At 45.2% G+C, this 20,703-nt stretch overlaps 1 protein-coding gene across 1 annotated transcript in view; it reads left to right on the top strand.

The window, feature by feature from the left end:
* brp (ELKS/RAB6-interacting/CAST family member bruchpilot) overlaps nucleotides 1-10,852 on the top strand; it is a 64,005-nt gene extending 53,153 nt beyond the window's left edge. The window contains exons 10-23 of the mRNA XM_017906335.1: nucleotides 5-93; nucleotides 261-413; nucleotides 530-718; nucleotides 793-932; nucleotides 1,005-3,267; nucleotides 4,792-5,049; nucleotides 5,316-5,503; nucleotides 5,574-5,631; nucleotides 7,174-8,143; nucleotides 8,269-8,825; nucleotides 9,080-9,240; nucleotides 9,313-9,460; nucleotides 9,529-9,710; nucleotides 10,027-10,852. Coding sequence (XP_017761824.1) covers nucleotides 5-93; nucleotides 261-413; nucleotides 530-718; nucleotides 793-932; nucleotides 1,005-3,267; nucleotides 4,792-5,049; nucleotides 5,316-5,503; nucleotides 5,574-5,631; nucleotides 7,174-8,143; nucleotides 8,269-8,825; nucleotides 9,080-9,240; nucleotides 9,313-9,460; nucleotides 9,529-9,710; nucleotides 10,027-10,105 — 5,435 coding nt within the window. The 3' untranslated portion in view covers nucleotides 10,106-10,852. The remainder of the gene's footprint in view (nucleotides 1-4; nucleotides 94-260; nucleotides 414-529; nucleotides 719-792; nucleotides 933-1,004; nucleotides 3,268-4,791; nucleotides 5,050-5,315; nucleotides 5,504-5,573; nucleotides 5,632-7,173; nucleotides 8,144-8,268; nucleotides 8,826-9,079; nucleotides 9,241-9,312; nucleotides 9,461-9,528; nucleotides 9,711-10,026) is intronic.
* The last annotated feature ends 9,851 nt before the right edge of the window (nucleotides 10,853-20,703 follow it).

Raw genomic sequence — 20,703 nt, 5'->3', positions numbered from 1 at the left:
CAGAACAAATTGCAAAATCTACTGGACAAGACGCAGAGCGAAGTGGACAAGCTTCAGGAGAAACTGGACAAGACACAAACGGAAATTCGCAGGGTGAGTGAACGAGAATTTATTACTTTCCTCGTAACGTCTCTCGATACTTGGAAAGCTATCGCGAACTAGTTACTAGTTACTCGAATCTCTAAACCGTGTCAAAGTAAAACTAGGGAACACATTGAAAGAGTTACGCGATGATTCGAACGATTCTGAAATTCGCCTAGATGCAAATGGAAAGGGAAAAGCAGAACTACGACTTCGAGAACTTGCAAAGCCAACTGGACAAAGCGCTGGGCCAATCGACGAGGATGCAGAAAGAACGGGAAACGATTCAGTTGGAGGTGGACCGGCTGCAGGATAAGTACGAGAAGGCTCAGGTAAGCGAAGGTGTGGACGGAAGCGTGTCGTCGAGTGACGCTCGACGAATCGAAACCGTGACGAAAAGAATAGCGGTTCCCGCGTCTTTGTCACCGACTACTTTCACGTCCGGCAGATTATAATGCAGCGATTGCAGAAGGAGAGGGACAGCTTCCAGGAAGAGACGGATAAATTGCACAAGAGGATAGAGTTCCAGCAGAATCAAATAGCGAAGATACAACGAGACAAGGAGAACGTATTATCGGAGATGGACCTGGTGAAAGAGAGATTGGAGAAGGTTCACATGTCCCACCAGAAGATAACCGTAAGTAGCCTGTCACTGCTGGTAGACGCGAGATTCGGCAAGCAGCAAGGAAATAACGCACGATCGATACGCAGCTCGAGCGAGACAACGCCGTGAGCGAAATCAAAATCCTGAAGGAGAAGTTGGAAAAGTCCCAGTACTCGATGAACAAGGCTCACGAGGAACGGGAGAACGTTAGCAAGGAGTGCGAGAAGATGCTGGAGAAGTACGACAGGTAAGACATGGCGATCAATAGTCCGCGTGAGTATCGAAATAGACGATTGACGTTGAATGATCTGTTCGACAGAGCCCAGAACGAGGTGTACCGGCTGCAGAATCGCATCGAGGTGATGGAGACGGACAAGGACCGGCTGGAGCTCGAGGCAGAGAAGCAACAGATGCTGGCGACAAAGAGCCGCGAGGAGGCGAGGAAAGCGCAGGAGGAGCTGGCTCGCGTGCAGGAGATGTACGACCGAGCGGCTCTGCAGTTAGGTCGCACGAAAGAGCACAAGGAGAAGTCGAAGGAAGATCTGGACAGGTTAACGGTGGACCTGGAGATGGTACGAGAACGTTACGAGAAATCGCAGATCGAGCTACGCAGGTTACAGAACGAGAGGGAGAAGCTGGTAGCGGACAACGAGAGGATCAGCTTCGAGCTGGAGGGCGCTCACTCGCAGCTGAGCAAGGCGCAAGTAGCGACGGAGAAGACGCAGGACGAGCTGGACCGAATGCAGCTGGAGATGGAGAAGATGTACGAGAAGCACGACAGGCAGCAAGCCGAAGTGAGGAAGTCGCAAGCGGAGACGGAACGGCTGCGAGTGGAGGCTGAGGGCGCGCGCGAAGAGTGCGAGAGGTACGCGACCAGGTTCGGCAAGTATCAGGAAAGCCAAGAACGGCAGAAGGAGGAGCACGAGTGGGCGAAGCTGGAGGTGGAGCGGCTCCGCGATCGGCTGGAGAAGGCGCTGGCGGAGCTCGAACGCGCGAGGAAGGCCGAGCAGGACGCCTCGAGGCTGCGCGCCGATCTGGAACGTGCGGAGGGCGTGCGAGGTAAATACCAGTACGAGCAAGAGAAATGGCAGAGCGAGGGTAGTAGGCTACAACAGGAGGTGGAGAAGCTGCGCGAACGTCTAGAGAGCCGTGAATCGGAGTTGAAGAGGACGCAATCGGGCAACGCCGAGCTCGAGGCGAAGCTGCACGAGACGCAGCTTCAGCTCGAGCGGGCGTTCGAGGAGACCAGCAAGGCGACTGCGGCGCAGGAGCGGAATCGCGGCGAGGTCGAACGCGCTAGAATCGAAACCGAGAAGATACGCGATCGTCACGACAAGGTGAAGGCGAGAGCGGACGCCCTGGAGGCGGACAACGAGAAGCTCCGCGTGGAGATAGTTCGGCTCGAGAGGCTGATGCAAACGGAGGGTAAGACCAGATCGGAGAGCGCGAGCATCGAGGTCGAACGGCTGCGCGCCAGCCTCGACAAGGCGATCGTCGCGCGCGATCAGGTGGAGCTCGAGGCGGGCAGGCTGGCCAAGGAGCTGGAGAAGGCGCACATGCAGACGGCCAAGTATCAGGAGGCGACCGAAACGAACAAGAAGGAGCTCGAACGTCTGGCCGCGGAGATACAACTGCTCAGGGACGAACGGGAGGCACTGAAGCAAGAGCTCAGGCGGATACAGCAGCAGCAGCAGCAGCAGCAACAGCAGCAGCAACAGATAGCCGGCAGCGAGGAGCTGGCTCATCTGCAGCACGAGCTGCAGCTGGCGCAACGGGAACGCGACAAGATGGTCGCGATCCTGGAGAATCGGGAGAAGCACTCGGAAAAGATCGAGAAGGTGAAGGAGAAGCTCGAGGCGGAGGCGAAGCAGTTGCAAGTGGAACGGGATCAGCTGGTGATACAACTGGAGAAGTCGCAGGAGATGCTGGTCAACTTCCGGCACGACCTGAACACGAACGAGGCGGAACTCGAGCGTCAACGCGAGGAGGTTCGTCGGCTGCAACAGATGCAACAGCAAAGGGTGCACGCGCAGACGCCGGACAGAGCGGCGAAGGAGGCCCTCGAGGCGCAGATGCGAGAGGTGCATCGGTTGAACCAGCAGGTGCAGAACCTGACGCAGGCCCAGGCGAAGGATCGACAGAGGGCCGAGCAGGCCGAGAAACGGGTGCAGGACCTTCAAAAGCAGATCGCCTCGAGGGACACGAGCGCGGCTGCTGCCGGTGGCATGAACGAAGCTCAGCTCGAGCAATGGAGGAAGCTTTGCGAGACGGAGAAACAGCGGGCGGACGCGGCCGAGAAGCAGGCTGCCGAGCTACAAAAGCGTATCCAGAACACCGAGAGGCAGCTACACGCCCAGCAACAGCAGATCCAGCAGATGCAGGTGACGATGCAGCAGCAACAACAGCAGCTACAGCAACAGCAGCAGCAGCAACTACAGCATCCGCAGCAAAACGGCCAGGAGGTGGCCAAGTTGAGAAAGGAGCTCGAACGCGCGCGAGAGGACATTAAGCAGGCGGGCGTGGAGCGCGAGCGGTTCCAGGCGCAGCTCGAAATGCTGTGCCAGGAACTGGAGAAAAGTCAGGTTAGCAGCAAGCACGACCTGCACTCGCTCGCGCTAACCTACACTACTACAGCCTACATCCGCACCATAATATGCCTGCACTATGTCTCTGCCTATATATATATATATTTTCCAATTATATATATATATATATACACATATATATATACCGTTGGCTGATCGTTGTCGACTGGCTGCCGACACATCATCGCGCCTCCTCGTCTCTCTATGTCTTCTCATTTCAACCGCAGCCTCTGCCTTCGTCGCCGACGAAGCAGAAACTCGCCCACAGCTCATATATACACGCCGCAAATATAACAGACAAAAAAAAATATATATAATAATAATAATCGAATCATATCGGATATCATGCATATGTAAAACAGAACGATAACGATCGAACGATATCGTGTACATAGATATACATATATATAATATATATATATATATACGTATACAGAGCGAGATCGGAAAAAAAAAAAAGTAACAAACGATGCACCCGCACAATCTTTCTCATCTTATGTTGCGTACATGTATATCTCGGGGCGTCCGTCACACTTCACAGCGAAGCGCAACATCGCCTTCACCATTATCATCCTCCTTGAATTTTTTTCAACCCAACACCACCTACGAACACCTCTATTTCTCCACGAAATCGTTCCCCACGAGCTCATATGCGATTATACTCTCAAGCACAGCCATACGCGCTCATTGCTCTTTCTTTTCGTTTCACGACTATGTTCGATGGTTATGCCGTTTTTTATCCTTATGTTTATCGTTGTTATCACCAGCATCGGCGTCGAGACGATCGAAGCGACGCGAGACCTACGCTGCTGCGAGCGTAAAGTGAAAAATGGCGGAGATGTCGCGACGATCGTCTCCATCGTCGGCTCGTTCGACTGGGTTATTGTTACTGCTGCAATTTTGTTGCGCGTTCGACATCGCAACGACGAGCAACCTTTATTACGAGTATCACTCTACATTTTTTTCCGTTTCGTTTTGGGAGCATGCCACTGTACTCGAAATGCCAGAGATAGAAAATGGTCACCTCGTACGAAACGCGCGGCCGACGACCGCGTGCCGCCATACGCCTGGTCTGCGCTCACGATTGATCCCAGTATGGGCAACCAATCGCACGATCCGTGCACGGAATGCGTTCCGCACGCGCTCACCTCGAGACATTTTTTATCTCCACGCATACACGTTTTTTATATGTATTCTGTACATATTATACTTCGCTATGAACGTCACTAGATTTACCAGGGACTGCGAATTTCTTCTCATCTGCGCGTCTGACTTGTTTTTTAATTGCGTTTCCATGCATCTCTCATTTACGAGCGCCGTGACCATCAGGCTTCCACCTCGAAGCGAGTTCGCCAGCTTGAACCCCTTTCGCGACTGAAAGATGGATAATGGATAGATCGATAGAGGAATGGAAGAGAAGCGCGATGGTCGCGGCTCGAAGCGAAGCGGCTTTCATTTGCCTAGCTGTAGCCTGTCGCAGACGTGGAGGTATAGCATCTGACATGGTCCCTTTCGACGCAGGTGGACTTGCACGAGGCGAACAAGAAACTCCAAGCTGGCGCCGCGAAAGCTGGTATCGACACTACACAAGAGAGAAGACAATTGGAGGAACAGAGACACCAACTGGAGGAACAGAGAAGGCAGATGGAAGAACGAGCGAAGGCCGTCGAACAGAAAGCTAGAACGGCAGAAGAGAAGGAGAGGACGCTCCAAAGTCTCGACCAGGACCTCAAGAAACGAAAAGCGAAGATGGATCAGTTGGAGCAGCAATTACAAAGGGTAACTTGATGCATTTGACGTTCTAATAATTGGCCATCTTGCGAGCATGCACGTGACGATTCTGCGTCTATTTGGACCCCTGTCTAGAGAGTTTGGACCCAGATATTTGAAAAGGGAAAAGAGCGCTGTCATTTGCAAACTTTCTCCTTCTACTAACTATTTTCGATAGTTCTTGGGACCAATATTCTCTTGGTCCGAAATTGTGGTCCGAATTTAAGCAGTTAATGGGTATCTCGTAATTTCTAATCGCGATTTTTGTTATTTAGAGCGGTGGGTCGGCGGACAAGAGGTTGACGGAAATGCAGAAGACTCTCGAAGCTGCCGAGAAAGAGCTGGAGAAAGCGAAAGAGGAGTCGACCAGAAGCTCTGCCGAGACCGAAAGGTTACTGAAGCTGATGCAGATGACTCAGGAAGAGCAGAATACCAAGGAGAGGAAAATCAGAGAACTTCAAGAGTCAGTATCACGGATAGGAATGCAAATCCTCGCGAGATCTCTTTCGCTAATCGTGCGATTCTTTTCACAGTGAACTCAAAGCCGCACAAGCCAAGTTGAAACAAGCCGCAACTGCACAGCAACAAGAGGTCAGTATGCAGCTTTGATTTCTCGTCCATTTCGTATTCTTAACCCGTTTAATCAGGAACGAATTGAAAAATCCAGTCGCGGTTTTATTTCTATTCCTTTCGGAAAACGATGCAAATATGTCAGTCTAAAATGTAGAAGGGAATTAGAACTACTGGATATCCTGGAGGTGGTTTTCAACCGCGCAAAGGGATCAGTATTATAGAGTGGATGCTATTGCAGTTCCTTTGCGCAGTTCGAATCGTAATTGAAAATTAGTAACACGACTAACCAGCTGTCTTTTTAAATTTTCACGCTGACCCTGGACACGACACGTACACGTACGACCTGTGTGTTTGCTTGCTTGATCGTCGTGTTTGCTTTTTGTCTGTATTTGTTCGTCCACTACATTCAAATATGGCGGCCCGTGTGTGCACTTCGATTTCTGTTCCCGTGCGGAACGAACGTGCGTTTCCGAATGACGAATTAAAACGGAATTAAACCTTTTCGACGTGGAACACGAAAACCGTGACACGACGAATATTAAAAAACAAAAAAAAAAAAACGAAAAAAAAAAAAAAAACAGGCGGGTCCCACCGGATTCCTAAAAAGCTTGTTCTAAGGTCGATTTTCGTTGGGGACGCCTTCTCCGTTCTTTTTAGTACAATTTGCATATTAAGCGAACTTTACAAGTACACGAACTTATTATACGAAACTAATCGAACGAAAGGAGATCGTACTGATTCGCCATTGACGACACACTTGTCAAGATATATAATTATTTTACGTAACGCTGCGACCATTGTTAACATATTTAATAATTGATAGCGGGAAGATATTGACGATAATAACAATAATTATTGATATATATAAATATATATATAAATATAGATATATATATATAAATATAAATATTAATGTAAAGGTGATGAGAGAGAGAGTGAGAGAAAGGACAACGGCAACGATAATGTTAATTAATTATTAACGATGCGATGGTGTATGTACATATATATGTAACATGAATATATGTATATACATATTACGCAGGAGAATGGACAAACGCATGTGCTGTACATGTGTATATACACGTACACGACAGAGATATACGTATGTAGATATATAAATATAAATATATACATAAAGAAAGCACGTGAATGGTGTAAGGCCGAGGCAGAGAACGGCGAGCAGAGGAAACAGGAAACAGTGGAGAGATCTTCCAGAGGCTGACTTTCCACGACGTCATGCCATAGAGACGATGGCTTCGACGAAAGCGACAAGATAGAACAGAGAGAAAAGACATACCTAGAGGGGAGAGAAGGAACAAGGGAGACCACAAGATCCGGAAATCACGTGGCACGTTCGCAGCCATTCGGAAACGCACCCTTACGTCGTTCAGCACGAAACCATTCGATGCACACGGGCCAAAATCATCGTGTTCTTACCCCTAACGCCTGTCCATCTTCTTTTTTCGTTCAATTTTTCTTTACGTTCACACCTGTTGCCTTCGCACACTCACCACAACGCCCGTCGCGACGTCCACGCGCACCGATGCACGCACACAACAGCCAGAAACCTCCGGAACCGTCCTCCAGAGGTCCAAGGGTCACGAGGAGACCAGGAGAATCGAGCTGGAAGCGAAAGACAAGCTGATATCCCAATTGGAACTAAAGGCAACCTCGCTGGAGAAGCTGCTGAGGGAGCAGCCGACTTGCACCAAGAAGATGAAAGACGCCAAGAACCTCAGTCTCGAGGATAACGAAGGCTGGAAGAAAGAGCTGGAGCTGAAGAACAGAAGAATCGCTGAGCTGGAGGATCAATTGGTAGCCTGTAGAAGCGCGAATAACAGCGACAACGAATGCACCCAGAGCCTGAAACTGATGGACGAGCTGAAAGAAGAGAAGGAATCCTGGAGGAAGGAGATGGAGGTGAAGAACGAACGCATATCGCAGCTGGAGGACGAGATAGAGTCCCTGAAGGGTTTAACGAAGGAGTCGAAGAGATGCAAAGACAACGAAACTAGAGTACAAGATAACGATGAGACCTGGAAGTTAGAGATCGAATTGAAGAATCGGCGGATCGTCGAGTTGGAGCAAGAAATGGAGTCCTTGGAGAATTTCCTCAAGGAACACGCGGACACCGAGAGCGTGCGAGACCTGGAGATAGTGATCGAGAGAAAAAGCAGAAGAATAGAGGAACTGGAGGACACCGTGGCCGAGTTCGAGGACTTTCTCAAGCAGAATCCGGACGTGAAGGAGCTGCACGATCTTCGTTGCCAAGTTACTGTTGGAAATAGACGGATTCAGGAGCTAGAGAGATGGATTCAGAAGAACGGTGAGAACAGGGAATCCAGGATCGATCAGGAGAGGGTCATCGTGCTGGAGGAGATGGTCACGCAGCTGGAAGAGTACGTGAAAGAGCATAACGTGGATGTGCTGAAGAGGAAGTTGCAAGATCGGGAATGCAGGATCGAACAGTTGCAAAGTCGAGTTGGGTATTTGGAAAAGGAACTGTTGAGAGTCGAAGAAAGCCATCGAGGTAAGATTGTTTTGGAAACCTACTATTATTCTCAGCTTCCCGATACCCGGTTCTCTGTCATCTCCGAGCACCCTCGAATCCGATTTAATTATTTTTACCGATTTTAACCAATATCTCGTTTGCAGGAAAGGATGAGCAGAAGAGTGGCCAAGAGAAAGGCACGACCATGAACCCTGACGATTTTCCTTGCAGCCAAGCGATTGATGCACACTTGGAGCTACGCGAGAAGGAACAAAAGATGAAAAAGATGGAGCACGCGATATCCGAGAAGGACAACAAGATCCAAGAGTACGAGCAACAGATCGTCGAGAGCAAGGAGGAAATATCGAAGCTCAGAAAGGAAGTGGTTACTCTGAAAAAGGAACTCAGCGAGTACGATGACATCGGGGTTCTGAAGGAAGAGATCAGGGTGAGAGACGAGAGGATTCAGCAACTCGAGGACGAGGTAGATTCCTTGGAAAGAGCTTTCAGCGAGAGAATCGATCTCGAGCAAATCGAGGAACTGGTGAACGTGATCAAGGAGAAGGAAGACAAGGAACGACAGTTATCCAAAGATCTGACGGAGAAGAGGAACAAGATCGAGGAGCTCAACGAAGCTCTTCGCGAAAGCGTCGTCATCATCAGCGAGAGCGAACGGAAGTGCAAGAACGAGGAGAAGATGAGGAAGGAAGCTCTTCAAAGGGTAACGAAGTCTTTTTAGAGACACTTATCTGATAATTTAAAAGCTTTTAATATATTATAAATAGTAAAATACTGTATATAGTATGTTTTACTATAATACTATATATTGTACTGTAAATAATAAAATAGTAAAATAGTAAAATAGTAAGTACGCTATGAAAAATAAATATACTATAAATAAAAGTTTTAATATACTATACTAGGTTCCAATTTTCAATTCTAGTAAGTAGTCCTTATTTCGCATTATTCTTCCAGATAAACAAGCTGGAACAGAGAATAACCTCGATGCAATCCGCCTCAGCGTTAAAGTGTATCACCTGTCAACCTCTCCTTTCGAAATTGCAAAAGTACGAGAAGAAGCTGAAACGTCTGACCGAAGAGAGGATCTTGCAACTGGAAGATCTCCGTCAAGTGAAGTAAGCGATTCCGAACAATCGTATCGATGTACTTTCTTCGCAGGATTCTTTGTAAAATCGTGCTGTCGACAGACGAGAAGCTCTGAAAGCCGCGGTTTCCGAGAAAGACGCACACCTAGCCCTGCTAGAACTTTCCGGGATAAAAACTGCCGCCCAGTCCGAGCATGCGGATCAGCTGAAAGCTGATAGGAAGAGGCTACTGGAGAAGCTGAAGAAAGAGGTAATTTCTAGTTCTCGATGTGTACTTGGAACGAAGACGATCTCCAAGGTGAGATAATTGTGTCGTAGGACGAAAAGAGCATCGAGTTATCGGTGGAATCCAGTCCGACTGACGCAGAAGGAACACCTCAACTACTCACCAAGGTCTTGGAAACATCCGACGACGACGACGAAGAAACAGCAAACGATCGTTGCAGCGATTCGAATTCCCCTAGACCGGCTACGACGAATGGCGAGAGCTGTGCTGACTCGTGAGTTCCTTGATGGTTATTTCTGCGGTTCCAAGGGAAAACGCCGCGTCTTTTCACTCTCGACATCTTTTTTCCCATGAAAATACAACGAATATAATAAACGCAGCGCTTTTCCTAACCGCGGATTTCGTTCGCATAGTTGAAGATACTCGATAGCACAAGTCGGTCGTTTGACATAACAGCCGATAGAAGCGAAAACGAGACATTGTGCTTAAATTGGCGTAGTTAGAACCGAATTTGAAAGGTTAATCGTGTAAACGAAACTCAAACACTGTAGAAGGGTACTCCACGAAGTTGTCGCGTTGTTTCCCCACAGAAAGAAGACGTCGAAGGAGTTGGAATCGAGAAGCAAGCGAGAGCAGGCGAGCAAAAGCCAGCAACAGGATAGCAGATAAGTAGACCAGGCCACGTACACAGTCGTAACGAATGTAGAAAGCGAAAAAAAAAAAAAAGCTATCGATCCTCTTCGTTTCTTCGATGTTGTCACGTGCACACACACGCAACCGTAGAAGCAATCTAGAGCATTTCTAGAGCCTTAGAGAGAAAGCAAAACCGGCAAACAGGCAACCAAGATACCTCATCGACATCGACAGCGACAATACAACAGACAGCATCCCCGTGTCGTTCATCATCCACCATTTATAGTCATCACGATCATCATAATCATCATTATCGTCATCCATCATCTTTCATCCACAGTACCATCATCCACGTCGCCCTTGCTACGATTTCAAGGAATCAGCCAGGAAGGATCGTTCAGTGGGAAACTGGTAGCTTCGTTTAACGAAATCATAAACCTGGCTACGCTTTCGTCTGGATTTTTCGGGATATACTGGATGATCGATCGACAGAACGACTCGATCGATCGATCGATCGCAGAGCGTTGTCGAGAAGAACGCGCGTGTTCGTCATTTCTCGATCGTTTCGTTGTTGCGAACGATGCGTGCTCGATACGCAAACACGATTACGCTTCGCGAAGCTCGACGGTCTTTTCAAGCAACAGCTCGATGATAAACGACGATGGAAACAGGGCGTCAATGGAGGATCGTTTACACTTGTTACGATAGAATTTAGGTAGTTTTTTCAGTAGACGAGTTGATTGCATGTCTGAGAATCATCCGGGGATGCTCTGTTTCTCGTGCAAAGTATACACGTTTTTCTATTGGTTGACTGTCTTTCGTAGTTACGACGTCGAGTTTCGTTCGAGGTTCGCTCGATTTTTACCATTGTTGCACTATGAAGGTTCAAAGAGTTATTAGAGAGGGTGAACACGACGTAAGGGTAGCAGTTCGTTCTTCGTCCTTTGGACAAGCGACCGTAATTCGAATAGCAAAGAGAAAAAAGACAGAGTATAAGGAAAAACGGAATCGCTTGCGAGCAAATCGACGCGTTTTCACTCGGGAAACGTTCGATCGTGTCCTTGTCCATGAATAACGAAGCGAACAATCGTAGAAACACAGCAAGTTGCCTGTCGATCAGTTCCGAGAACACGGTACTCCCTTCCATCATTCATCTTTCCCCATCGTCCGCGGAAAAGGAGAACAGCCAACCGAAGGAGAGGACGAGTATATACGATCGGTTTTACTGCTTTCCTTTTTTTGGATTTCTTGTCACGGGTCCAAAGATCGTCGTTGTTAAACGAGCGCTAGAACTCTAATCGAACGGGACCGAGAGTAAAGAGACAAATAAACGAGCAAAGGAAGGAAAAAGGAAAACGAGGAAAGAGGACAGAGCAGAAGATGTAGTTAGATCGTTAAGTACGAGGGATATCCTGTGAACCGCCGTATCGATAGAAAATGGCGGACGCGAATGTTTGTTTCGGTGTTTAAAGGAATGCACGAGAACGAGTGGAAGGTAAAACTCGAGTCGTGGTGCTGATTAGCTTTCAAGATGACAATAAACGAACGTTTCGTGCATGCTCGATGATCTTGCGATGCAGGGACAAAATGAAATATGAAAGTTCGGACGCACGAAAAAAACGCACCTTTCTCTCCCATCGGAGGATTCGTCGATCTTATTGTTCCGAATCTTCAACGCGAATCGTTGCTTGGTTCCGTAGAGAATGTTGTTGGTGGGAAATCAGGCACGAGCTGGACGAGAGATTTTCTTCTAGATTCGTAGAATCAAAAGATAACTTTCATCGACTCGACTGCGTGTGTATCGTGTGATAGATAATTTACGACATCGTTACAGAGAGTGTGATGTACATATTACTCGTGAACTACGCTACGAACGTATGTATACAGTTGTAGAATAATATTATAAATGCGACATTGGTATGTTAACCGAGCTACGATTTTATTGTGAATCGTCTAGAGAACTGTTAACGCATGAACGACTTCCATATAGTTTCTCAGCCCCATTCACTTGGTACGTGTCTATTTTATGTTGACAGCCATGCAGATATTTATGGAAATTGTTGGAGAGCCTTCGTTCGTCGGTCGACAGAACGATATTTATTGAATATTGTTACGAGATCTTTACACGTGTAAATAGTCACGCATAGATACGTATGTATATCTATAGATGAGACTTAGAGCGTTTATGGTAATTCCGTGTGATGTATGGTTACGATTCGTTTTAGAAAATCTGGCTTCCTCCAGTTTGTATTACGTTCCTTTTTTACACCGTTTCTTCTACGTCCGTTGGATATTGTTGCAACTCTCCAAGGTTTATCGATCATTCTAGGATATCGTAGAATTTTTAACCCTCACCTAATCGAGTTTCCTTTCTCCTTAATCGCGCTGGAAGAAGTACCGACTAGAAGCGAGACTCTCTTCTTTCGTACTAACTTTCCGTTGGAGGTAGTCTATATATGAACAAGTTGCACCGATATCTAATCGAGCTTCAGATAGAAAGCCTAACGATGGGTTGATTGAACGGAACGCGTGGATTTTACTTCGATACTCGATCTTCCATCGAGAAGTTGTTGAAACGAACCACTATTACCATTCATTACTCTGTACTACTACTAGTTCCAAAGTAATCCTTGATCATAGTCACGAAGATCGAACCAAATATACAATTCGTACGAAATTATCGAGCGTTTTCTTCGTGCGTCGTCGAGAAAAACGCATCCAGGACATGTAGGGCCACAACGATTGTACTAGACGAAGGGAGGAGACGATTTTGACCGGGAGCCCCTTCATGTAGCGAGAAACGTCGATGACACGTGTCTATGGGGGCACCGGTGATAGTCATCGTTTCCGGAACGATGTCGAGCCACACAGGGGTCCTTCGTGAATTCGAATGGTCAACTCGATGGTCACCGATGATTATCATAAGCTACTTACGTTCGACGAGAGAACGATGGACTGAGAAACTTGGGCGCGAGCGAACGACGTCCTCATTGTTCGTAACGCGTTATGATAATCGTCACGCTTTCGCAGGATCCGTTCTCGAGGCAGAGAGAGAAAGAGAGCGAGAGAGAGAGAGAGAGAGCGAGAGAGAGTGAATGAATGCGAACAAGAGTGAGAGAGAACGATAGAGAGAATGCGAGAGAGAGAGAGAGAGAGAGAGAGAGAGAGAGAGAGAGAGAGAGAGAGAGAGAGAGAACGAGTATTTTTCTCAGCGTGCAGTGAACACAGAAATTTTAGACGACTTATCTGGGACAGCAGGGAACAGGAGAGCTAACGGAACAGGTGAAAACCCGAGGCACTAAAACGAACAGAGAAACTAGAAACGAATCGTTTGTACATAATCGTGTGTCGATGTTTCTTCGATAGCCCTGCTAGAGGTGACAATGAAGCGCGTCCACCTGTGGTCCCCGCTGGTTCTGTACCCATTCCCAAGCATACAGCTAGTCTAGAGTTACCTGTATTACGTGTATACATAGTTATATCTCGCTAAACGAATTTGTCGAGCATTTAACGCAGTCTAACCTACCGGACGCTAGTGTCAGATGCATGATTACCGTACGCCGGGCCGGGATTTCGCGCGGGAACGAAGGGACACGCGACCAGGGCAAAGAGGAAGTAGAGCACGTCCATGGGACCGCGTCAGCCGGATAGAAGGTTGAGGAACGAGAAGCGAAACGTTTCGTTGCGAACGTGCGATTCTTTGTACGGGTCGAATATCCCAGGCCATCGTGTTGCGAATCGAACGAAAATCTGCGAGCCATCACATGGATGAAGTTGGTCGTTTCGAGCTTCCTCGAGAGGGAAAAGAATTTCGCGAGGGGTCAGAGAAAAACGTGAGAATGAACGGCGCATTTTTCGTCCAGTGTCCGCTCGCCGTATACATATTATATATAAATAAAAAGTATATATCGTCGTGTCTGCCGTACGAAGAAGTTAAGTGACATGTTGAAAGTGTAAAATTTTATCGTTAATACTTTAAAAAGATGCTCTCTTTAATTCGTCGATAAAGCGCTCTTTCTCGTTGCTAGTACACGACACACCTTTTTTCCATTCGATCTCTCACATAAGCCATTTCAACAAGAGAACCCTCCTTTCGAAAGACTTGACACTCGCGCGAACTCTACCGACATAGAAGCTAGATCACGCTGGAATCGAAGGGCATCGAAGGGTAGACAGGGCAGACGATCGCGTCGAGAACGACATAATAAGCGAGAATTGAACGCGCAGCAATACCTCATCGAACGGCTTCTCTGCCCTGTGCAATCGAAGCAAAATGGAGTCTGAGTTTTGTCAATGACTCGCAGCAGTCGAAGGCCGTATCCTACTGTTCACCCCTTTCGACTCGAGCGCTGCCAGTAGTAGAAACGTAGCATAAGGGACACGGAGTCTCCGAGCTCGTGTCTTATGCGGGCATTGAAATCACCAACGCGGTGCGCTTCAAACGCTCGGTTTCGCCGATGGTATCGTCCTTTTCATTCCTGATCGTTCGTATAATTTCATATCTCGCGTTTTCATCGATTAATACCTTTTTTTCTTCCCCATTGGAAACGCGGTCGAGAACGAGGACCCTTTCTGATCAATTGTTTTGAGAACTCTTCAGGAAAATCTAAGATCCAGACAATCGAACGGCGACGAAGCTGACCAAACCGACAGTAACGATAATCGAAGGCACTTGTTTCTTACCTGATCTACTTCGTTCCTGCGAATCCTAATTTTCTAAGCACAAAATATTCTTATTCGAGGCATCTTACGTAGAGATAGCTCGAAATCATTTCGGAGGGTTTTCGTTCTTAGGCTGGAATCTGTGTTTTGAGGATGATCGAGTCGAAGGGGGGACAGGGAGGATAAGATAGGAGAAATTGAAAGGGAAAGGAAACGGAATAAAGGTTAGTAAACGTGTGCCACCGTCATATCAAGCCTATATCATCGTGTTACATTATATATATTATATATATATATATATATAGCTAAGCAGAAAAAAAATTAATATTATCGTTAATTGACACATTGTTAACGTGGAGTGACTGCGTTTCGTGTGCGTGTGTATTGGTGAACAAATAAAAAAAAAGTCTTTCTTTCGATCGCTCGAGAATTGAGAAGGCCTGAGAGCAGGTTTTCGAATCTTAAAGATCTTCTTACTGGCACTCTTTATTGTCCGAAATATTAAACTAATCACTTCAATCAGTAATAAAGCAATCACTTTAACATTTATCATCGTATCGTCTTTATTAGAGACTAAAAAGAAAAAAAAAAAAGGTTGTAACCGTAGGATGTAATCGCTTTAATAATTGATTAATTATCTTCAATTTTAAGACTGTTTGACGAATAAGTGAACAGGCGAACGCGACGAAATGCTTCGATATTGCAACTTCGATATTCTACTTAAAAATAGTCTGTCCTCCAAGATACATTGAATATTTAACGAAAGATAAATAAATAGAAGGAACGACTGACGTATGCGATGGGCAAAATTTTTCGGTCAACGCGTCGGAGATATTGCTGATGATATACGATTAACATTATTCGACGACGTTTAAAATCTGTTTAAAATCCGACGTCGCGGAATAGACTTCAAGTACGAAGATCGGGAAGAGCAAGTTTCGTTCCTCTCTTCCATCTTTGGACTTGAAAGCGGGATCGAGAACAAAACGGACCCTTTATTTGGAGACACTGGAACAAGTATTAAAATTTCTTTCGTGCTAATTCCTAGATGTACTCTACTCGAACCAAAAGATGGCCAAACTTCGATGATACAACTCGATAACTCGTTAAGCGATACGAATCTTTAGACAAATCGTGATCACCGCGTTCGATCTGTGTTTCCAAAGCCAGCGAAATAGAAGTTTAAGCGTTCCTTGAAACCAAATAAAGGATCGATCGATTGCCCAGCGAGGAATTGTTAAAGGACAAGAATCAAAGCGAGCAGGGTGACCAGCCCTGCAGCTACGTTCGTTCGTGCCGCACTCGAGTGATCCTAAGCTGAGACTGTTCCGTGGAACACGAGCGAAAATGCGAAGCGAGGAGAGCGAGTATCGTGAGAGCACGTGAACGAGGCCGTCTCGATATTATTTTTCGACTCGACTGTTTAGTATCTACGATGAAAAAAACGTTTTTATGTGAATATTGCGTAAGGAAAGTCGTGGCGGCGTCGGTCGGCTCGCGTTGGAATCGCGGCCATCTTTAACGCGAAATTAAATCGATTCTGTCGGGCGACCAGAGAGATTCTGTCGATCGTCCGAGATGTCACACCGCGGTAACATTGTCAACTGTCACCGTTCGATCGGCGAAATAATTTCGAAGAGACGTAAATCCAGGCCGCGAATCTAACCGGAAACAACGCCGCGACGACGTTGACTCCTCCCGCCCCCTTTTTTTATTCTCCAATTTCTACGTGTTTAATCGTTAAGCGAAAACAGCTGTTATCAGCGACAGAGAGAATGCGAGAGGCAGAACGGGAGAGGAAAACGAGGAGAGAAAGGAGAGGGAGAAAAAGGGAAATACGAAATGGTGGAACGAAACGGTGAAGAGAATCGAGTATATCGTACGCCGTGTTCGAGTTCGATCGTTAATTCAGACACGCAATACGATTTTCCACCGTGTGTGTACATACCTAAGAGAACGATAATAACGCGTGAGCGTGCAGTGAGGAGAGATTGCGAGAGAAAGCAGGAGCGTGGAAATTTGCGAGACTGTAGAACGGGGAGAGAGCGTTGGAGAAAACACTGCATGCGAACGAAACGAGTCGTGTTAAGCCTAGTCTGTCTGTACGACGCTTAATTAACCGAGCGAATCGACGATCGACAGGGATCGAGGGATCCTTTCCGAGTGCCGTTTCTTTCTGCGTTTGTTTCTCTCGAGCACGTGACAGGAGTCCTCGATCGACACGGATCGCCCTGGAGATAGGATGGAAACGACGAGGCTAGAGTAAGTTTACCGAATAAGCTAAGATAAGTTATTTAAAAAAGAAAAAGAAGAAAAAAAGTAAACCGTTTATTGAAGTACATTGTTGCAACTGCCATGCTGTGTGCCATTATATAACGAGTCACGTTTGTCGTAAAAAGCAAAAAAGAAAAAAAAGTGTAATATGTGAAACGAAAAAATCTCTTCTGCGCGTTCCCATCTGTCTGAACTTCTTCGTTACACCGCTTCGAAAATGGTGTCCAGGCCCGTCATCTTCGTTCCGCGTGCGAGACATCCTTTTCTCGCATCCTCTCTTCGCGACCAAAAATAACAGACGAGCAAATAGCGATCGAAAATATTGCGGTTTCCATATGCATTAGCAAACAACTTTTACACGAGTAACGTAAAACCAAAGTTCAAACGATTTATGTACAATTAGCCATTCCGAGTCTCTGAACGGAGATTCGACCTATCTGCCAAAGGATGCGAGGAAACGGGAAGAAATATCCAAATAGGTGAAGGACTCGCGTGCATTTGTCCACTCGAATCAGTATGTACATCATAGCAAAAATCGAGGCACCATGCGCAAATACGACGATTAATGTATACGTATACATATGTGTTAACGCGAGTGGACACGTGCACGGCGTTTCCGTTTCATCTTTCGAGTCTCCATCGCGGACGAAGGAATATCTTTCCAAACGAAAGGACGAAATAGATGAGAAAATGGAGAAGAAAGGGAATAAATGGGAAAGACGGGCAAACAGCGTGTAAACTGACGAGGATTCGTTCCTGCATTAGGGAAACGTGGAGAACAAGAAAAAAAAAAGACATTTTTTTTAATGTGTCCGCCGTCGATGTACAATTAATCGCATGCGCGTTTAATCGATGTAACGCATTCAAGATGAAATAATATCGCGACACTCGATTATTGATCGAGATCCTTCGTCTGACATTTCTAGCAGTGTCACGTACGAAAACGAAAACGGAAACGTAGCACATCGCGTGGGAAATATCGATTAAGAGAACATTTTGCGGTTGTTGCAGCGTTCATTTTTTCCGATAATTCTTGTATCGTTTAGGAGAACACGCTGATTAACCGGTAACTACACGATACGTGTATTCACACACACACACACACACACACACACACACACACACACACACACACACACATATAGACATACAGATACGCGTATACGTATGCCACACACGTCTTTGCGGTTGGGTAAAATTTTGTAACATTGCCTTTTTGGCAGCACGACTAGATGGACGATATCGTCGATGTGTCGCGAAAAAATCTGTAATTTCCTTTCTTTATCTTTCACGTGTAAGGGGTGTGGTTGCTGGTTAAGGGTAATCGTTTACGAAACTATATACATGTAACGATATCGCTATCTCGTTTTACGTATACGTATCACTTGTAAAGACGACTAACATACATTTCCAAGGTAAAACTGCGTCACACACACACAACGTAAAACTAATGTGTTCATCGATCACGTTACAGACATCAACAATGTGTTACGTGAAAACAAACGGGCAGAAAAAAGGAGAAAGAGATAAAAAAAAAAGAAAAGGAGAGAGAAAGAAAGGAAAAGAGAAAATGTAGAGAGAAGGAGAACAGATAAAGAGGGACGAAGTGATTAATTTCTTAGAGACCCACGCAAGAACGAATTCCTACATTCGCGAGACTCGATTTCGTGTGTCGCGACGTCTTAAAGAAATAGCGAGTATAATCCAATTTGTCAGTTGACAGCCGACGGTGTGAGGAATGAACGAAAGAGAGAAAGCGAGAGCGAGAGAGAGAGAGAGAAAGGGACAGAGAGAAAGAGAGAGAGAGAAAAACAGAAGTAATTAAGTAAACCAAAGATGACGTCGACCCATCATAGATTCAAGCACAATAAGGAACTAGTAGGGCCAGGCACAATAAAATTCGGCCGTCACGTTGTAGGCAGCGATCTGTTAGAACGACAAGTCATATTAAGTATCTATATAGCGAGACTATTAAATAAACACATATTGTCTATTGTCACGAGAAGTGTATTCATTGTTAATCGCTGATCCCCTTCTTCGAGACTTTGATTATAGACCTGGCATTGAATTGAATTGAATAAATACACCTATGAAAGAAGTATCGCTGTAATTATTAAACCTTGCAGTAAGTACTGTCCAGCCGTGAGAAGAAGCCAGACGAATACCTGCATCCTCGCTCCGGTTATAATACACCAGCCTAACAAATCACCGTCGATCTTTTGATCTTTGTGCTATTATTGTAATATTTCTAGTATTTTCATACTCACAGGGAGAGTGCAAATACTTCGGGTCATCGATTTAGTTGAAACTATGCAGCTTTGTAGATATCGTCCTGCAGTTTAAGAAAATATATCATTATAGCCGCAACCACTCAATAATTTTTGAGATATTTACGATTAAAGTTTTAGTACTCCGCTAATTATAGTTTTATTTTCAACAAATTTTTAATTGGGGTTGTATCTTAAAGATGATAGTCGAGAATTATTAACCTTGAGGACCGGGGTTCGATTCCCTTATGTAAGAAAAATACTTTTCTATAGCAATCTTGTTTACTACAGGAAATACAAAACCTATCGCTCATGTAAGTATTAATTATTAAATTAAACATCCTATAAGAATGTTGCCTATAATTCCAACTTTGCTGTGCAGCTATAAATTTTCATGAATTAATTACAAAAACTTGGCAATTTATTAATTTTCTACTGTCGAATTGATATCTAGTATCCAGTTCGAATAAAAATTTTACCGCCTGCGATCAGCGCCATCTATGATTTTGGAATAGTTTCTCAAATAGTTTACTAACTCTGGTTACGTGCACCTAATATATTTTTATTTATTTTAATAAATAGAATCATAAAGTTTTCAACATTCTTTAATAAATTCAGCCGAAACAGCGGTTTTAATTAGACAAACAGCATTCATTTCTTTACCTGGCAGACGACAAATATGCAAAGGTATGCCTTTACAACGCAATAATAAGATTTCATAAATTAAACACAGAAATTGAGCGATTTGTTAATTTTTCTCCAAGTGAACATGACAGTGCATAGAAAATGAGAAAAAATTGTAAACAAACGTCGGAAGCATTGTTGTGTCCATGCAGGTGTACCTACATCACGCAAAAGAAAGTAAGTCTTAGTCTTAATATAAGCTTCAGTTGTAATTAAATAGTGTAAGTTATGAGCCATTGTTTTTCCACCTTTTATTAGTGATCTCAGAGCTTGGTTGTGAAAAGGAAATATTCTGTTGAAATAAAAAGGCACGTTCAATGGTAGAAAAATATTTGACTCGTGGAATATCACCAACATAGAGCCATGAGATGTAGAAGAATTATATTTTATAGCGAGAAAAAATTGAAGCAGTAATACAAATATGTAAGTTATGATATGTCTATTGGATTTTAGGTCGACTAACCATATGACATACAAGATAGAAATCTTTGATGGTCAAATAAAGATTCAGAAAATGGTGATGGGTTAGGCAGATAAAAGAATCAAACTAATTTAGATGATGGCCATTTATAACAACTAGATATAGAGAATACAGTGAAATTGAAAGGTATATTGTATTCCTAATATAAATAAATATTAATATCAGTGGTCAAAGTCAATGATCATCGACAATGTGTTAAATTTCAGAATGATGGAGCTGAGGTATATAAGAAAAAGAGAGAGATTTGAATAAAATCAGTGAGAAGA

Source organism: Eufriesea mexicana, unplaced genomic scaffold, assembly GCF_001483705.2.
Source record: "Eufriesea mexicana isolate 0111107269 unplaced genomic scaffold, ASM148370v2 scaffold5272, whole genome shotgun sequence".
Classification (NCBI taxonomy): domain Eukaryota; kingdom Metazoa; phylum Arthropoda; class Insecta; order Hymenoptera; family Apidae; genus Eufriesea; species Eufriesea mexicana.
Note: the sequence above shows the minus strand (reverse complement) of the source record. Positions and strands in the feature narration are given on the sequence as shown.